The following is a 19,078-nucleotide window of genomic DNA, read 5'->3' as shown; positions in this document are numbered from 1 at the left end:
GATTTCTCTATTTTAGTGTTTTGTTGGAAGCCACCCAGAGTGGCTGCGGGAACCCGGCCAGATGGGCGGGGTATAAATAATAAATTATTATTATTATTATTATTATTAATATCCCCCCATTTCATTTTTATGTTATTTCCTTATTTTTGAAGGAAGATGTTTTTGATGTCTTAAAAAAAATCTGGGGGCGAAAGTGGGACAGGTTTCCAGCACTGAACTACTGTAATATCAAAATCATGTCAAATCACACAGGAAGTTTCTGCATATATCCCCCCCCCCATTTAATAAGGATTATTTCGTTAAACAACTTGCAATGGAGCATTCAAACGCAAAGCTTTTGAAAGCAAAAGTAACCTGTTTTCAAGCATATTGCATACTTTTGCGAAAGGTTTATACAGTTGAATTTGAAGGCAAAAATCCTTTCAAAAGGAGTGTTCCCTGACCGGGAATCGAACCCGGGCCGCGGCGGTGAGAGCGCCGAATCCTAACCACTAGACCACCAGGGAAGTCGTGGTAGGTCTGATCAGAAAGCTAGCCATCATACTGTACAAGGAAGGCTTCAGTTCCGTGCACAATGTGCCTCCTTCCCAATTAAATGCATCTGCATGTCAAAAACCGCAAGCATTTCGCGTGCACACAGCTCTGCAGATGGTTCTCTGTTCGTGGATCCATTGAAATTTCCCTTCTACCTAGAAATTGCCTTCTGCAGAAAACCTGAGCAGTTTTTAAAACTCCTGCGAATAAGATAACGAAGCGGCGGCGTTTCTCGTGCAAGTTCGGCAGCATTCTAATTTTACGTCTGCACTGCGGGATAACTCATTTGTGGACGGATGCGAAGAAACCGGAACTTTATTTCTTTTACATAAGCTTGGGGGTGGGGAGGTGGGACCTAGTTTTAATTCACCGACAGAGCTTAGGCTGCAATCCTTGCACACTTACGCGGGAGTCAAGTCCTACTGCACCCCGAGGGGCTTAGCAGTTCTAAGCAGACACGTGCCCACGATTATACCGCTAAAACTCAGCGCGATCCACCATCAGAGGATCTCCAGAGTCTTCAGGTCTTTCCCAGCGCTGCCTGCAGACGCCTCTTGCCACTGGCAACTTGCTTCTCCCCATCAGCCCCACGAGAACGAAATGCGCAGGCGCCGTAGGATTCGCCCCAGCAAAGGAGCGAACCAGGCAGCTCCTCTGGAATCTAAAGGAAGCTTCCGATTGGCGGTTTGACAGTCCCGCATTCAGCCAATCGCGCAAAAGCCTCATTGGGAGCATCCCGCGCGCCGGGTGACGTAACGTTCGAAAGTCTCGGTGTGTAAGGGGACAGCAACCCTACTCAGAGTAAACCTATTGGAATGAATAGGCAAGGTTGACTTAGATCTAAAGAATTGTCCACCTTAGAGACGAACTAAGTTTGTTCTGGGTATAAACACATACAATTTAACAATCCTTTACATTACAGTATATCATATCACCAAAAGGCACAACCCACCATTATTTCTTGTTGCTTCTTTGCAGCCTCGTGTAATGGTGGAAGTGGTTCAGTCAAATAAATACTGCAAATGGTTTTCAACAACCTATAGTTACAAGTCACAGATCTCTCTCCCCCCTCCCCAAAAAAGCTAGTGCCTCCTTCTTCTCAGGTTGGTATTTGACAGTATTTGGAATATTTCTGTAATTAATATCCAAACTGACCTATTTTGAATATTAAGTTTCAAAATTCAATACAGTGGTACCTCGGTTGTTAAACGTCTCCGTTGATTAATGTTTTGGAACTTGAGCACCGTAAACCTGGAAGTAAATGCTTCCGTTTTCGAACATGCCTCGGATGTCAAACGGCTTCCACTGAGGTACCACTGTATTTTTCTCAATTTTCTCAATAAATTTGTAGATCACCCTTTGTGCCTCAGTTTTCGAACATTTCGGAAATCGAACGGTCTTCCGGAACAGATTACGTTCAAAAACCAAGGCACCGCTGCATATTGTGGTATTTAATTTTCAGTATTGTGAGTTGCATTGTTTTATGTCTTAAATTTGGAATTCAATTTCCTTTCTGTAAATATTACCTTCCCCACATTTTTGGATCTGATTGTTATTAAGTATCACACAGTGGATACTTTTGTTAATCAGCATTTTATATAACTATATTTGTAGCCATCACCCAAACCAAAGCTCAGTTCTGGAGAATAGAATACACATTTACACTTGAAAACTGCTAAAGTTCTGATTTATTCGAAGAAGTGAATGACCCTAATAAAATCCTAATAAATCCTGCTTTACTGGAATTGTGGTTCTTTTCTTTTCAAAAGCCACCTCTTTCGAGTCTTTTCCATAGCAATTCTCTCTGTTCGGTTGCCGATGAGATGTCTAAAGTGGTAAATGACAGGATTTCTTGGACTTATGAAGGCAGCAATATATTTTTTAAGTCTCTTCGGTATTATATGGATCTTCTCAGGGCAGCCTTTGCTCCTCTCCTTTCTTGCCGCCGCTGGAGAAGAAGAAAGATGCTTCTTTAAGCGGTGGTGATGGTGGCGGGCTGTTCAGCCATGTGCTTGGTCAACTCCTTTTCCATGGCCTCCTTCAAGGCAGTTTGGACATTGTTGCAGCTGATGAGGGCCTGGGCCTGCTCCGCTTTCTGCCTCAAGGCCTCTACTTGGGTCGCCACGTGTTTGTATAAGTCTGCCAACAAGGTCTTCACCAGATTCCTGGCCTTGGCCTCCATGCGCACCTTGGGCATCTGTCGCAGAATTTTGGCGGCAAAGAGATTTGAGGAACAGATCTTTCGGGGCTGCCCACTGCTCCCTGACTTGGTGCCTGAGGTCCTCTTGGCTTGACGCTTCAAATGAGGCTGCTTCTTCTTATGTTTTTGAGCCTGGAGCTTCTTCCAATTCCATCTCGCTTGTTGGTGCTTCTTGTTGACATTTTTTCTCTTTGGAACCCTGGCTTTCTTTTTGCCTTGCTGTTTGGCTGCCATTGTTCTGTTCTCCTTAAGCTCCGGCCTTCAAATGTCACCATATTTTTGTCAGCATGGGGATATATAGGCAATATAGCATGACAATGAAAGTGCTTCTGGCTTCACTGTAGCCGAGGAACCATTGTTACCCTGAAGGGGACTATGACCTCTCCCTTACTATGATCTAGCTGTGAGTTTTGACAGTGGCTCCTGGCAGATATTAACTGCACCTTGCACTTCTACTTTTACCACAGAAATCAGTTTTGAACTAAAAAAAAAAATCAGCCGGGCTTCATCACCCTTAGGCATGTTAGCCCCCAAAGTTGATTTATCATCACAACCTGCGTTTCTGCACCAAAACATTGTTGTGTGTAATCTGAGTATCTAAAGACTACGGTCCTGGGATAGTCCTTCTGCTCCCTACTTTGCCCACTGTTGGTGGTAGAATACAGATCAGTCCGGGCAGATCTCTGGACAGAAGCCAACTTTCCCGACGGCCCCTATTGCGGTGCCTTTAGAATATTCTTTGTGTGCAACTATTTGCAAGTGCTTCCTGATTGCTGAAGGCCAACTTTCAGCAACTCTCTCCAGGTAGCCCCAGGTTGGCAAAGTTTGCTGGACACAAATCCTCTTAAAGCTGCAGCAGAACCAATTGAAAAGTGGGCAGGAGAGCAGCTCTTAATGTTTTCAAAGGAGCTCAAACTGAACTACCACCAACATGCTGGAAGGAAAGCTGTTTTGGACAGATTTTCTATAAATGCCACCCCCCTTCTTCCATATTCCATTCCTGGTTTGTTTGTTTTAAAGCAAACCAACTCTATTATTTCCATTTGTCAAAGTCAGAGCAGCCCTAAACCTTGAGAAACATTTCCAGGAATCAGCATTAGTTTTGAAAAGGTAAAGCAGTGTGGATTTTGGTTGCTCTGGGTTTTATCTGGTAGACATCCACACTGGCAACTGATAAAGGCACTTAAGTATGATAAATGTGAGTTTTATGTATAGTTTTAAGTAGGATCAAGTTACACAGGTTATTAATGACAGTGCTCATTCTGGAACAGGAGCATAGTCTTTCAAGACACTTCTACACAAGGCTGATTATCTTAAAAGTTGCAAATTTATCAGGGCTTTGGGCTGTGCTTTCCAGTCAAACAAGATGAGCAGGAGCGGTTTAATAATTTGTATGGGAAAATGAACTCAGCAGTATTTAGTTGGGTCCTCGTGCTGATTGCTTCTAAAACTGTGTGTTTGTATTCCAGCATTATCTAGGCCAGGCATCCCCAAACTGCGGCCCTCCAGATGTTTTGGCCTACAACTCCCATGATCCCTAGCTAAGAGAACTAAGGTCAGGGATTATGGGAATTGTAGTCCAAAACATCTGGAGGGCTGAAGTTTGGGGGTGCCTGATCAAGGCTGTAACAGGGGTCTTCTCAGAGCTGCAGGTGGCCACTGACTGGAGCAAAGGCCCAAATGACATCATAAAGATTTGATTATTACACATTCATCAAAATTCCAAAGGTGAGCTTGAGCAATGCAAAGCTGTTAAAAAGTTAAATCTTGCCTCCTAAATGTGGCCAGCTTTATAACCATTTTTAAAAAGAAAATAAACCTTCATTTTTTTTGGTGTGAATAGCCACTTTGGCATTTTTTATTTTTTATTTTGTATAGCACCTCCTACATGACTAGCAGCAATCTGAAAGGCCAACGGCAGCTATTAGCAGGTGGCATTTAACTAAGTTTTACTCAGACCCACTGCAATTAATGGATCTTAGTCATGGTTATGAATTTAAGTGGGTCTACTCTGAGTAGAAATTAGTTGAATGCTAACCATTGGATTCTCCTTAACGTTTTGTGAGGGGACAGGGTTAAGGTTTCCACACATCGGGTCTGCACAATTTTCAAGGCATTTCTTGAACTTCCATTTATTCCTGCTTCATATGACAACCCAGACGCCTTTGTACATTTGTGTTTTATGTAACTAGGTTTCCAGTCAGCAACCAGCAAGACACAATGTCCCAGATTAAAAACAACACACACACACACACACACTTCAGTGAATAAGGCTGCTAAAAATCCTGATTTATTGGAACAATATATGGTGTTTCTTTTCTTTCAGAAACCAGCTCACAATTCTTTCATATATTTTGATTTATGTTCTGATTTATGGCCGATGGCAATGGAAAATCTCTTGGGCATGTGTAGTCTGTAGTCCAAATTTAGCTTCCTTTCCCACTGCAGTGGTCTTTCACGACATCCCCATAAATGGAACATTTGTTGCAAGCAATGAAGGTTGTTGGAGGTGAAGCTGGTATCTTAGAAAGCGGTAGATTACAGGATTTCTTAAGACACATTCAGGCAGCAAAGTCTTTTAAAGCTTTCTCAAGTTTAAGGGTCTTTTTTTCAGGGCAGTGTTTGGTCCTCTCCCTTCTTGGCCCTGTTGGAGAAGGGGAGGGATGTTTCTCTAAGCACATTCGTTCCTAAGGGGCTCGGATGTGTGGTTCACCAACTCCCTTACTACAGCCTCCTTCAAGGCTGTTTGGACATCAGTGCAGCTGATGGTAGCAGATGGGCTCTTCTGGCTCAAGCGGTCTATTTCCGTTGCCACGTGGTTGTACACATCCGTTAGCAGGTTTTTAACCATGCCCTTGGATTTGACCTCAATGTATGCCTTTAGCACCTCTCGCACCATCTTGGACGTAAACAGCTTAGGGGAACAGATTCTCACCACCTTACTGGTCACAGTATTTCTGGCAAGTGGTTCCTTGACCCCGTGCTCAAGGCAAGATGGGAACTTTCTCTGTTTACGGTCCTGGAGTTTGTTTTTTCTGGTGTGCTGATATTTCTTCTGGAGCTTCTTTCTCTTCAAAGCCCCAGCCTTCCTTTTCACTTGTTGTTTTGCAGCCATTTTTCTGTTCTGTTCACTTCTGTTCTGAAGCTTCGAGCCCCCTGCCTTCAAATGTCACCGCGCCTTTGCCAACATGGTCAGTTATAGACAGCGGTATGCTAATGAAGGAGCTACATGGAGGGTGCTGATTGGCTCTCTCAACCTGCACAGTAGCCAGGTAACCTTTGTTATGCTGAATATGACTATGACCTACTATTTGCAGCTATCCAGTTATGAGGTCAGACACTGCCACTGTTTGTTGACTTTCTGAAGAGCATGATGGCATCTGGCCCTTCTGGTGTTGCTGTCGCAATCAATCATAGAATCATAGAGTTGGAAGAGACCACAAGGGCCATCCAGTCCAACCCCCTGCCAAGCAGGAAACACCATCAAAGCATTCTTGACATATGGCTGTCAAGCCTCTGCGTAAAGACTTCCAAATCCTGGCTAATTTTGAGAAAATATGTGTACTTTCCATCTACCATAAACTAAGCTACCATGCCCATAATGTGATTTTTTTCCCCTCTACATCAAAACAGGCTTTGAAATCAGGGGTGGGTGGGTGTCTCCAGTCCCTGTTGAGAAAATTTTATAAATTCCTAGCTGATTCTGTCAATAACAGTGTTAAACAGGTCTTTGGAAGAGCTATCATCCCCCCCCCCCACCAACCCAGACTACTGTGCCTTTAACTACTACTTTTTTTTTTGGCAGGGGATCACATTTATCCTATGAAAGGTTCTCCCTGAGGATTACTGTAAGAAGAGTGCCTGTAGGCTCATGAACAAGATTCTGATTGAAGAGTGGGCAACCCTTATTATTAATCTGATATATTGGAGCACTTACTTTGAGATGTGGGATCCTATGTGAAATTTGTAAAGTCCCCTGGAAACAGTGGTACAGAAATTCAACAATAAATAGTGCAACAATAATAAAGTTTGGTTTTTTTAAAAAAAATAGTAGTAGCAGTAATTTAGACTGCTCTTTGTACAAATGACAAAAACGAAATACAGTGGTACCTCAGTTTTCGAACGTAATCTGTTCTGGAAGACCGTTCGAGTTCCAAAATGTTCAAAAACCGAGACTCAACAACCGACAGCTAGGTCTCCAGATCTTGCACTCAGCAGAAGACGTGTAGCATGTTCAACTTCCGAGGCTTGTTCAAAAGCCAAAGCATTTACTTCCAAGTTTTCGGCGTTCAAAAAACCGAAACGTTCGACTTCCGAGACGTTCGAAAACTGAGGTACCACTGTATAAATGTTAATTAAAATTAAACATTTAAACAGTTTAGCAGCAGCACAGCACAGAAATAAGCACGACAGACTTCACACTCTTCTACAACTGCCTGTGTGAAAAGATTATCTGTAACTGAAAGGCCCGGATCTGGGAGGCGGTGGGGACACACATATACTGGGCAGCAGGATAGGAGGGCAACAAACAAAAAAACTGTCAGGGAGTGCTGTGAAGACTTCAAGTGGAAGGGATGTGGAGCAAGAGAGCCCAGTATGGCAGGGTTCTGCAGCCGCCATGGCTCTACCACTGGGCTGTGGAGCTGAGTTTGGCCTGGTTCAATGGCAGCTGCAGAGAACAAGCCGGTGGTTGCCGGTTATATAACTGGATTTGTACTCAACACCCAAACCCAAGCTCAGTTCCAGAGAAGCAGAAGAAGACACAATTAGACTGGAATAAAGCTGCAAAAATCCTGATTTATTGGAAGAAGTGAAATAAGCTGCTAAAATCCTGCTTTACTGCAATTGTGGTCTTTTCTTTTTGAAAGCCACTTCTTTCACGGTTTTTCCCCCATAGCAATCCTCTCCGTTCGGTGTCCAATGATGTCTAAAGTGGTAAACGACAGGATTTCTTGGACTTATGAAGGCAGCAATATATTTTTAAAGTCTCTTGGGTATTATATGGATCTTCTTAGGGCAACCTTTGGTCCTGTCCCTTCTTGCCGCTCCTGGAGAAGGGGAGGGATGGTTCTCTAGGCGCACTCGGTGGGGGTGGGGGTGGGCTGTTCGGCCGTGTGCTTCGCCAGCTCCCTCTCCATGGCTTCCTTCAAGGCAGCTTGGACTTCGTCGCCGCTGATGGGGGCCTGCTCCTCCTTCTGGCTCATGGCCTGTACCTGGGTCGCCACGTGGTTGTATAAGTCCGCCAACAAGGTCTTCATCAGATTCCTGGCCTTGGCCTCCATGCGCACCTTGGGCAACTGCCGCAGAATTTTGGAGGCAAAGAGCTTTGAGGAGCAGATCTTTCGGGGCTGCCCACTGCTCCCTGGCTTGGTGCCTGAGGTCCTCTTGGCTTGATGCTTCAGACGAGGCTGCTGCTTCTTGTGTTTTCGAGCCTGGAGCCTCTTCTGATTCTTCTGATTCCGTCTAGGTTGTTGGTGCTTCTTGCGCACGTTGTTCTTCTTCTTTGAAACCCTGGCTTTCTTTTTGCCTTGCTGTTTAGCAGCCATTGTTTCTTTGTTTCCAACCTTAAGCTCCTGCCTTCAAATTTTTTGTCAGCATGGGCATTTATAGACAATGGCATGCAAATGAAGGCGCTATGTGGAGAGTGCTGATTGGGTGCCTCTGGCTTCAATGTAGCCAAGGAACCATTGTTACCCTGAAGGTGACTATGACCTATTCCTTGCTATCGGGCATGTAGGCAGAGCTTTTTTGTCATCATTTTTTTCACCTCTCAGCGGGTGGATGCCATGGGGAGCTGCCTTCCTCACACTGCAATGCCCCTTCTGCCACTGCCAGTTGCCAGGCTGGGAAAGTTTACTTTCTACACCAGGCATCCCCAAACTTGGCCCTCCAGATGTTTTGGGACTACGATTCCCATCATCCCTGACCACTGGTCCTGTTAGCTAGGGATGATGGGAGTTGTAGTCCTAAAACATCTGGAGGGCCAAGTTTGGGGGTACCTGTTCTACACCAAGGATCCTCAAACTTTTCAGAATAAAAATTCGCGCCACGCTGAATTTTTTATTGATTAGAAATACATGGGGAAACGAAAACAAACAACTCCTAGCAATGCTTGATTTATAACATGGAAAACAACTGCTTTATAATAGCCACAGGAAATCCAGAAAGTATAAAACAATGCAACTGCATTGTACCCAAAATATACAGTGGTACCTCTACTTACGAATTTAATGCGTTCCAAACACACATTTGTAAGCAGAAAAAAATTGTAAGTCGAATCCCATAGGAATGCATTGGGAGAAAAAATTCGTAAGTAGAAAAAATCCTATCTAAAAATTCGTAAGTAGAAAAAATCCTCTCTAAACCGCATCCAAGATGGTAGACAGAGCTCCATTCATAAGTAGAAACATTCGTAAGTAGAGTTATTTGTAAGTAGAGGTACCACTGTACATGAATCGTTCCCAAAATATAATTGCAAACAAGCCTCTTATGTATGTATACAAACTCAATGAAAGATGTGAGCTTGCTTTTGCCTGGTAATCTCATTTATAATAAGGTTACCAGATTTTTTCCCAAAGAATCCGGGGACACTTTTTTAAAGAGGGGGGGGAGTTTTTTTTTTAAAAAAAGAAGTGATCTCTTCTGTGGTCTCTATCGCACAGAATTCCTCTGGGCCCGGGCCTGCTCGCTTGGTGCGCTAGCCGCCATGGAGTAGGCTCAGGTCGGGCCTGGGCTCAGCCATGTGTTCTTGCCCTCCCGGTGCTCTCCTACCTCTCCTCCTCAACGGCATGGCAAGGTCACGGCTCCCCTCTTTTTTCTCCTTCCTCTTTCTCTTCCTTCTCCTCCTCTCCTCATTCTCCCTGCATCAGCTCCAGGATTTTCCTGGCCCCAGAGCGTCATTGGGCAGTCAGCCGGGTGGCCAGGCGCTCTCGCTCCCAGCTCAATTTGGGTCGTAAGGGGAGTCAGCAGTTCCCCGAGTTGATGCGCCGGGTGTCCCCGGTTCCCCGTCGGCAGTGGCGGTGGCAGCGGAAGTCTCAGCAGCCCAGAGCCAGCCTGGTAGCGCAGTTGGCTCTGGCTGGCTTCAGGAGCTGCTTGCTGCCGTGGTGCCCGCCATTTTACCTCACCAGAAGTCCCCATATGATGTGTCTTGTGCCGTTGAACCAATCATGCAACATTCATTCGCTACTAATAAATCTACAACACTTAAAATATAAATCCGGGGACATTAAGTGAAATCTGGAGACATTCCGGGGATTAATTTTGTCCGGGGACAGATTTGTTAATCTGGGGGGTGTCCCCGGGAAATGGGGACATCTGGTATTCATAATTTATAAGTCTAATCTGAGACAAACTGTTGTTTCCTCATCAACACAAAGAAGCCTTTCTCTTTTCTGATCTTTCATATTTGTCAGAGTTGAAAATCCATGTATCACCAGACAAAGGAATTTCCATAATATGTCACTCAGCATCAAACAAATTGTTCACAATCAGGCCACTGGCGGGCTTAATCAATATTTCAGCTATTGTATGTGGGGAGTTTTCTGTTGGGCAATCAATTCAGCCACTTGGCAAGATATAAACTGCATCTTTTCTCATAACTTTACTTGTGTGGGGTTCTTAAAAAAAAAATCCTTGTCATTTCTGCTGTTCCAAAAGCCTTTCAAAATATTGAACATTATTGTTTGCCAGATTTCCATGTTTTGACAACAGATGTGTTTTCTTCCCATCTGGGGCCGCATTGGAATTGGAAAGCTTCTCACTACACATCAAACACAGAGGTTGAGGGACATTTCAATCTCCAGTCCATGTGAAACCAAGATTCAGAGCTATCCACATATTGTCAACAAACTTTCTTCTCTAGAGGTTGGATTGGGCCTGCTACTACTGGTGTCAAATTAAATGGGTCTTCTCTACTCTATTCCACTGAAATGTTTAAATGTTTCTTTGATTGTCTTTGAATCTTCCCACCACATTTGCCACACCCTTTGAGAACCATTGTTCTACACCAACACAGGCGATGAAATGTTGTGAATTTTCAAAGTTATGGTGAAAAATTGAGTATCATGCGTGTACAATATTTTCTTTAAACACTGGTTCGGAATATATTTCAGGAATCTGTCCCTAGGGGAAGAAATACAGATTTCAGAACAGAGATGGGGAACGTACGGGCCTCCTGACGTTGTTGAACCTCCTCTCTTCCTCATCATGCAGGCTGTTTTCAATTATTTTATGCACAAATCACCTTGAGACAGTTCTTTAGAAACTGTCAATGATGATGTTGTCCTCTCTTGCCCTTGACTCCGATTAATATTATTGTTTCTTTGTTTGTATGTCAATGAATCCACCTAGTGCTGTAGCTTTGCAGATTATCAAATATATGAGATTTGCATTGTTTTATCTGGTTAGGTCCTCCATGTAACCTCGTCATTGAGGTGCAGCTGAGGTGCACATTCCCCCGCCCCATAAAGCACGATTTTCTCCATCAGTTCACTCCATGTCTGCCAATGTCAAGCTGCAGGGTAGCTGGGCTGCAGTTTTTTCATTCCTCCTTTTGGGAATGAAGCGGAACAACAAACACACATACCTTTCTCTGGATGTCCAGCAGCACCTGGTTCCAAAGATGGCATATGCTAGTCTGCCACCTGATGCCAAGTTAGAGTATAAATCTTAATGAAAATGCACAAAGGAATTGGCAAGCAATAATAATACAGTGGACCCTCCGGATACGAACTTAATTCATTCCGGGGGTCCTTACGTACCCCGAAAAGTCCGCAACATGAGGTGCCATTTCTGCGCACGTGCACGGCGCACAGAGCACCATAGCTGCCAAGTCTCCCGTTTTTCGCGGGAAACCCCCGGATTTTAATCTGTTTCCCGCTGGTCTCCCGAATTGGAAAAAATCCCGGAAATCCCCCGGATTTTCTACCTGCCAGGGAGGCTCCATTTTGGGTGCTGGCGCCGCCCGATTTCCAGTGTCCATGGGTAGCATGGCACCGGAAGTCGCTTCTACGCATGTCTGGAAATGCATAGAAGCGACTTCCATGCCTGGGCACCGAAAATTGGGTAGAGCGGCACCGGAAGTTGCTTCTGCGCATGTCCAGAAGTTGCATAGAAGTGACTTCCAGTGCCACGCGGCTGCTGATCCCGCATTTTTCAGCGGGAGACTTGGCAGCTATGCAGAGCACTTCTGCACATGCATGAAGAGTGCAGAGCGCTTCTGCGCATGCGGCGAAACCCATATGTATACACTTCCAGGTTTGCCGCGTTCACAACCCGAAAGTTACGCTACCCGAAGGGTCAATCATAATCATAATTTATTTCCTTGACATCTGGTGGGAAGGCGTTCCACAGGGCAGGTGCCACTACCAAGAAGGCTCTCTGCCTGGTTTCCTGTAACTTCTCACAGTGAGGGAACTGCCAGAAGGCCCTCGGAGCTGGACCTCAATGTCCAGGCTGAAGGATGGGGGTGGAGATACTCCTTCATGCAATATAATGCAATGCAATGCAATAATTAAGTGCAGGAACTCACCATGAACATCTCCCTTGTTCTCTTATAATGGCAATGGCGCCCACCTGAGAGGTGCCGGAACTGAGTTCCAGTGAGTTCCAGCTGGGGGAAAAGTCTGGTCATCCTTATGCTGATGACACCCAGTTTTATTTCCTTATCTTTCATTTTTTGCAGGTGAGGAGGTAGAAAGGGCCAGTGAGCTCTCTTGGCTCACCTGGAGCATCTGTCAGCCGGCTTTGGAGGGTGGGCTCAACTTCCTAGGCACCTAGAAAGCTAGGCTGTGCAAGGCAAGCTTGTTAGGGGGAGCATGCAAAGGAGGAACCTTTCTAATTAAGCTTTAATTAACCTTTTTTATTTTTCATGGTTGATGACTTCAGAAGTAGCAGGGAAAGGAGTCCTGTTGAAAGTCGAAACGGGACAGGGAACACTTTGGCCCCAGAACTGGATGGTCCCAGTTTTTTACGGGGCGGGTGACAACCCTGGGTGAGCCACAAAATTGTATTCTCCCCCGACCCTGCTGCTAGGGAGGAAGGGGTGGGTGAAGATCTACATCAGGAACCAGGAGAAAATAAAGATCTACTTTGGAGCTCCTGTCTTTGTGTATCCAGCTTGTCTCATGGCTGGGCCAGCCCTGACCACATAAATTCTCTCAGAATATTCTGAGGCGGTTGGGGTAACAGCCTCCAGCCTCCTTGCTGCCACTGCCACTATTTCCAGCCAGTGTTTGGAAGCCATTTCGGCTTAGCCCTAAAACAGGGGTCGGCAACGTGCGGCCCATGGGCCAGATGTGGCCCACAAAGACTGTTTTACCAGCCCATGAGCCGCCCCTCAACCGAGCCGCCAGCTTGGCGAGTCCCGCACGCGCTGCGCTAAACCAGCGCAGCGTGACGCGGGGACTCGCCAAGCGGCGCCGGAAATCACACCTGCGCATGCGCAGATACTGGAAATCGCATGGGAGTGATCCGGCCCATGGCCAGTAAACCTTGCCGACCCCTGCCCTAAAACATGGCTACTACAATACCTACTCCTATGGGACTACAGAATGCAGGGAACTATAGTTTGTTAAGGTGCTGAGAGTTGTGAGAAGACCCCTTGTTTATTATTATTTATATAAGTATTAGTATTAGTATTATATTGTATAATCGTTTGTTGGGAGCTGCCCAGAGTGGATGGGGAAACCCAGCCAGATGGGCGGAGTATAAAAAATTGTTGTTGTTATTGTTAAATTTATACCCTGCCCTTCCTCCCAAAGATGCTCAGGGAGGAAAACACAAAATGTTATAACAATACAATTAAAAATAAGTGACAAAACTTTTACAAACATTTTAGAAGGATTTAAAACATCTAAAAACAACCACGTGCCTTCACAGTTCAAAATGTCAAACCGAAGCTCAGTTCCAAAGAGGAGGAGTAGGAGGAGGAGGAGGAGGAGGAGTAGGAGAAGAAGAAGAAGAAGAAGAAGAAGAAGAAGAAGAAGAAGAAGAAGAAGAAGAAGAAGAAGAAGAAGAAGAAGAAGAAGAAAACAAATACACTTGAATAAAGCTGCTAAAACTCTGATTTATTGGAAGAACTGAAAAAGCTACTAAAATCCTGCTTTATTGGAATTGTGGTGCCTTTCTTTTTGAAAACCACCTCTTTTGTGTCTTTTCCATAGAAGCTTTTCATCTGGTGTCCCATCAGATGTCTTTACCACGTTTACCACGACAGGATTTCTTGGACTTATGAAGGCAGCAATACATTTTTAAAGTCTCTTGAGTATTGTACGGATCTTCTCAGGGCAACCTTTGGTCCTGTCCCTTCTTGCCGCTGCTGTAGAAGGGGAGGGATGGTTCTCTAAGCGCACTCGGTGGGGGTGGGAGTGGGGGTTGGGGTGGGCTGTTCGGCCGTGTGCTTCGCCAACTCCCTCTCCATGGCTTCCTTCAAGGCAGCTTGGACTTCGTCGCCACTGATGGGGGCCTGCTCCTCTTTCTGCTCCACGGCCTCCACTTGGGTCGCCACATGATTGTATAAGTCCGCCAACAAGGTCTTTATCAAATCTCTGGCCTTGGCCTCCATGCGCACCTTGGGCAACTGCCGTAGAATTTTGGAGGCAAAGAGCTTTGAGGAACAGATCTTTCGGGGCTGCCCACTGCTCCTTGACTTAGCAGCTGAGGTCCTCTTGGCTTGATGCTTCAAATGAGGCTGCTTCTTCTTATGTTTTTGAGCTTGGAGCTTCTTCCAATTCCGTCTCGCTTGTTGGTGCTTCTTGTTGACATTTTTTCTCTTTGGAACTCTGGCTTTCTTTTTGCCTTGCTGTTTGGCTGCCATTGTTCTGTTCTCCTTAAGCTCCGGCCTTCAAATGTCACCATATTTTTGTCAGCATGGGGATATATAGGCAATATGGCATGACAATGAAAGTGCCGCTGGCTTCGCTGTAGCCGAGGAACCATTGTTACCCTGAAGGGGACTATGACCTCTCCCTTACTATGATCTAGCTGTCAGTTTTGACAGTGGCTTCTGGCAGATATTAACTCCACCTTGCACTTCTACTTTTACCACAGAAATCATGATTTCAACTAAGAAAAAAATCAGCCGGGCTTCATCACCCTTAGGCACGTTTTTGGGGAATAAACATACAGTAGCACCTTGGTTGTCCAACAGAATCCATTCCGGAAGTCCGTGTGACTTCAGAAAAACGTTCGACAACCAAGGCGCGGCTTCCGATTGGCTGCAGGAGCTTCCTGCCGCCAATCGGAAGCTGCGTCAGACGTTCAGCTTCCAGAGAACACTTCCAGGTTTGCGGCGTTCGGCAACCAAAACGTTCGAGAGTCGCAAGGCGTTCGGGATCCAAGGTGTACGACTGTGGAGGCTATAGGCCCCAAACCTGATTTATCATCACAACCTGCGTTTCTGCACCAAAACAGTGTGTGTCATCTGAGTACCTGAGACTACAGTCCTGGGATAGTCCTGCTCCCTACTTTACCACTGTTGGTGGTAGAATAGAGAACTGGCAGATCTCTGGACAGAAGCCAACTGCAATGCTGATATTCTCCTCTCTTGCCCCTCCTCGACTCCAACTAGTATTATTGTTTGTAAATGAACCCACGTAGTCCTGTAGCTTCGCAGGTGATAAAAGAGAGATGTGCAATTTTTTAGCTGGTCCATTACTCCGTATGTGTTGTCGCAGCAGCTCCTGGTTCCAAGGATGCTAGGCTGCCACCTGGTGCCAAGTTAGAGTATAAAGCACAAAGGAATGGGCGAGCAATGCAATAAAGGTCCTAATCAGTGTAATACTTTAACATCCACCCATTTAAAACAAAAGCAGAGTCCAGCGTCGAAGAAAGCTGTAGTAGTTCAGAGCGGCTCGATTTGCTGTTTCAGTGCAGCGGACAAAAGGGATAAAGGGAGGTTTCGGACAGGGAGTTGTGTTCTGCAACGATAGAGCCGTACATCCGCTCGAAGCAAAAGAGCGGGTTCCTAAGTGTTCTCAAAATATTTTATTTTGAGTAAATGCTGGTGTTGTTTTGACTAATTTGCAAAACACATTCCCTGACCGGGAATCGAACCCGGGCCGCGGCGGTGAGAGCGCCGAATCCTAACCACTAGACCACCAGGGAAGCGGCTGGCGAAGCCTTTCACTAGCTAGTATACTAGCTAGTATACAGTCTAGTATTTTAAGATACATTTCTTCGAGCCTAGGTATGTTTTAGCAACATATGGAATCTCAGAAATCTAAAAAAAATGAGATCTCTGCACGTTGTCTTACCGGTACAAACCAACAGATTAAAAGTTCTTTTTATAGAGCGGCAAGAAGAAAAAGACTACTCTTTCGTTTAAAAGCCAAAATGTCTAGAAATAGTTGGTACTTTGCAGTCCTAAGGTTTATGATTTCTATAGTTATATAGATATAATAAAGAAACCTTCCTTCCCTTTCCCCCTTCTTTAATCTCTACTCCACAAAATGCACTCCAAGTAACAAAAGGAATTTGAAAGCAAAAGGAGGGGACATGAAAGCCACCTTGAACATAAACACGAGAAAAAGTTTTTCTTTCTCTCTTCTGAAATTTATTATTAAGCTCTTCGGTGCGTAGGTAAGCTTTATGTATGTTTTTATGGTTAAAAAAATGAATAAAGTAATTTTAAAAAATTTAAAAAAGGATGTGTCAGAAGTGGGATTTGAACCCACGCCTCCATTCGGAGACCAGAACACCCAGAGCCTGGGAAGGATATGAGCCTTGAGTCTGGCGCCTTAGACCACTCGGCCATCCTGACACTGACAGAAACATGCTGCGAACAAAGCACCCTAATGCTAGGCAGGCTGCTTCGACAATACACTCTTCAAATGAAACGAGATAAGCAATGCGCAGGGATGGCCCTCCAGTTGAGGAGAAAGAGGGGAAACAACGCAGCGAAGCGCCCCGGCTGCTCTCACTCGCACTTAACAGAGTCTGAGCGCTAAATCCCGGGCAGCGTCGAGTCGTTCTATGGCCACCGAAAACAACAGAATTTAAACACCGCAGATCGGGCGGCTGATTTTCTAATCTCCTCTTCTCCCGAATTGCCATAAAAATAATAATCTAGGATTGGTTTCCTACCGGCAGAGTCACCTCTCTCGCCGATCTTTCCTGGCGCACCGAGATCCATGCACTTGTTTGCAATGCAAGGGCGACTGCGCTCGTTGCAACGGAAGGTGCTTGTCGCGGTGCAGTAGCACCTGTTTAAATGCAAAATCTAAGTGTCAAACGAAGACCGGGAGCCGGGGGGTGGGGTGGGGAACGGATCAGCGGCCAAAATCAGTGGCGTCGTTCGAGCGTTTTACTATTGAGTTTTTACTCTTTCTCTTTTTCTTTCCACCAGCCTCCACCAGCTTCACAGGATATGGCAGCACCAACAGCGTTTACAATAAATAATAATAATATTTATTTTTTTATACCCCACCCTTCCCGGTTTAGGAACCGGGCTCAGGGCGGCTAACAACAAATATAAAACATCAACAAAAAACAACTTAAAAACAGCGTAAAATACACATCAATATAGCATCACTAGGGCAACTGGCCAAGTTAGTCCTGCTAAGGCCAGCAAGGAGACCAGGGAAAATTTTGATGTGGGGACCCAGAAGGGTTTCTTCATAAAAAAAAGGAAAGGAGAAAGGGGTGACAGATCAGGCTAAATTGAAGGCCAGGCGGAATAACTCTGTCTTACAGCCCCTGCGGAAGGAGATCAAGTCCCGCAGGGCCCTAGTCTCATGGGACAGAGCATTCCACCAGGTCGGTGCCATCACTGAAAAGGCTCTGGCCCTTGTGGAGGATAGTCTGGCTTCTTTAGGGCCTGGGACCCTTAAGCTGTTACTGTATATCTATGTACAGTACACATAAAATACATATAGATACAGTCATACCTTGGTTTAAGTACGCCTCGGTTTGAGTATTTTCAGTTTAAGTACTCCGCAGACCTGTCTGGAACGGATTAATCCACTTTCCATTACTTTTAATAGGAAAGTTCACTTCAGGTTAAGTACGCTTCAGGTTAAGTATGGATTTCCGGAACCAATTACACTCATACTTCGGGTTAAGCACGCTTCAGGTTGAGTACTCTGCGGACCCGTCTGGAACAGATTAATCCACTTTCCATTACTTTCAATGGGAAAGTTCGCTTCGGGTTAAGTACGCCTTAGGTTAAGTACAGACTTCCGGAACCAATTGTATACTTAAACCGAGGTACCACTGTATATGATACATAATTATATAATAATAATAATAATTTATTATTTATACCCCACCCATCTGTATATATGTATACAGTATATGTACATACTGAACTGTCATGAAATCCTACTCAATATTGATCCAGAGCAGAACTCCAATGTATAGTTAGCAGAGTAAAAACTTACACGTTGCAGGATTCCCCAAAAATAGACAAATAGAGGCAATTAATATTTCATCCAGCAGACCTTTACTGCTACTGAAGGCAAATGAGCATAATGGTCACAAATCCAATATACATTCAGGATTGGCTCTGCCCATAAGAAATTCAGTTGCAGCAGACTTAACTTAAACTTACAATACCTTACAATAAGTCTAAAACCTTAACACTAATACAGAACACCACACCAGAAGAGAGGTAGAAAAAGAAAGTGAAACCCAAGCTCCTTCTGGCCTTACTTTTATAGTCAGCATGACCCTTGGCAGAAGAGGTAACAGAACCAGTTTAAGAGAGCTGTACTCTAACCTAACCCCCCCCCCCCCACGTTGGGGGTGCCCGGCGTTACAGGTCATCATATGCATGACATCATGCGCTGGGTGGGTGGTGCTGGGGGGGGGGGCATTGTAGAGCAGCCAAAATCGCATATGGGGTTTTACATTATGAACTTTATAATGCGTTTTCCTGTAACATTTTTTAAAATATCTCTAGATCCAGCCTTGGTCTCATATGCTCATCAGCCCCAGACAACATGGCCCAATGTTCAGGTATAATGGGAGCTGTGATCCAACACCTGGAGGGCCACATCCTTTAGATAAAGATGGTTGCCCCTTAAATGTCCTCTGCAGTAACCCTAATATATGGCTTTATCGGAGGGAAAGGAAACCACATCCAAGCTAAAGATCCTGGTAGAATCCCGTTTTTATTATATTCTAAGATGTTTCTTCTCCCAAAGGTTTTCCGGAGATGCAAGGATTCTTCTGCAGCTCAGATCCCTTCTTAGTTTATTCAGAATGGAGAGTAGTTGATCCCTGTACTCGCATGAGATGTTTCCTTTAAAGTGAAGAATTTCTTGTTATCTTTAGAGTAGCATCAGGACTTTTCATTAGGTGGGTGGTTCTCGTTTCTTGCTTTGTAGGTTTCCTCCATAGATCTCA

The 19,078-nt window shown here is 45.0% G+C and overlaps 1 protein-coding gene and 3 non-coding genes across 4 annotated transcripts; all 4 read right to left on the bottom strand.

Annotated features, from left to right (window-relative positions):
• Nucleotides 1-434: 434 nt before the first annotated feature.
• Nucleotides 435-506, bottom strand: TRNAE-CUC (transfer RNA glutamic acid (anticodon CUC)). The gene has a single exon. It is a non-coding gene; the product is annotated as a tRNA-Glu (tRNA).
• Nucleotides 507-7,511: 7,005 nt separating this feature from the next.
• LOC148687006 (uncharacterized) lies at nt 7,512-8,328 on the bottom strand. Its single transcript, XM_088663385.1, has one exon. It carries the CDS (start codon nt 8,278-8,280, stop codon nt 7,807-7,809), a length of 474 nt encoding a protein of 157 aa, XP_088519511.1. The 5' UTR covers nt 8,281-8,328; the 3' UTR covers nt 7,512-7,806.
• Nucleotides 8,329-15,766: 7,438 nt separating this feature from the next.
• Nucleotides 15,767-15,838, bottom strand: TRNAE-CUC (transfer RNA glutamic acid (anticodon CUC)). Its single transcript has one exon. It is a non-coding gene; the product is annotated as a tRNA-Glu (tRNA).
• Nucleotides 15,839-16,382: 544 nt separating this feature from the next.
• On the bottom strand, nt 16,383-16,493 carry TRNAL-CAA (transfer RNA leucine (anticodon CAA)). The gene is made up of 2 exons: nt 16,456-16,493; nt 16,383-16,428 (listed from the first exon to the last, which is right to left on the bottom strand). It is a non-coding gene; the product is annotated as a tRNA-Leu (tRNA).
• Between the last annotated feature and the right edge of the window lie 2,585 nt (nt 16,494-19,078).

The sequence above is a fragment of the Zootoca vivipara genome, chromosome 2, assembly GCF_965207765.1.
Source record: "Zootoca vivipara chromosome 2, rZooViv2.hap1.1, whole genome shotgun sequence".
Lineage (NCBI taxonomy): Eukaryota > Metazoa > Chordata > Lepidosauria > Squamata > Lacertidae > Zootoca > Zootoca vivipara.
The sequence above is the reverse complement of the archived record's forward strand: the minus strand, read 5'-3'. Positions and strand labels throughout refer to the sequence as shown.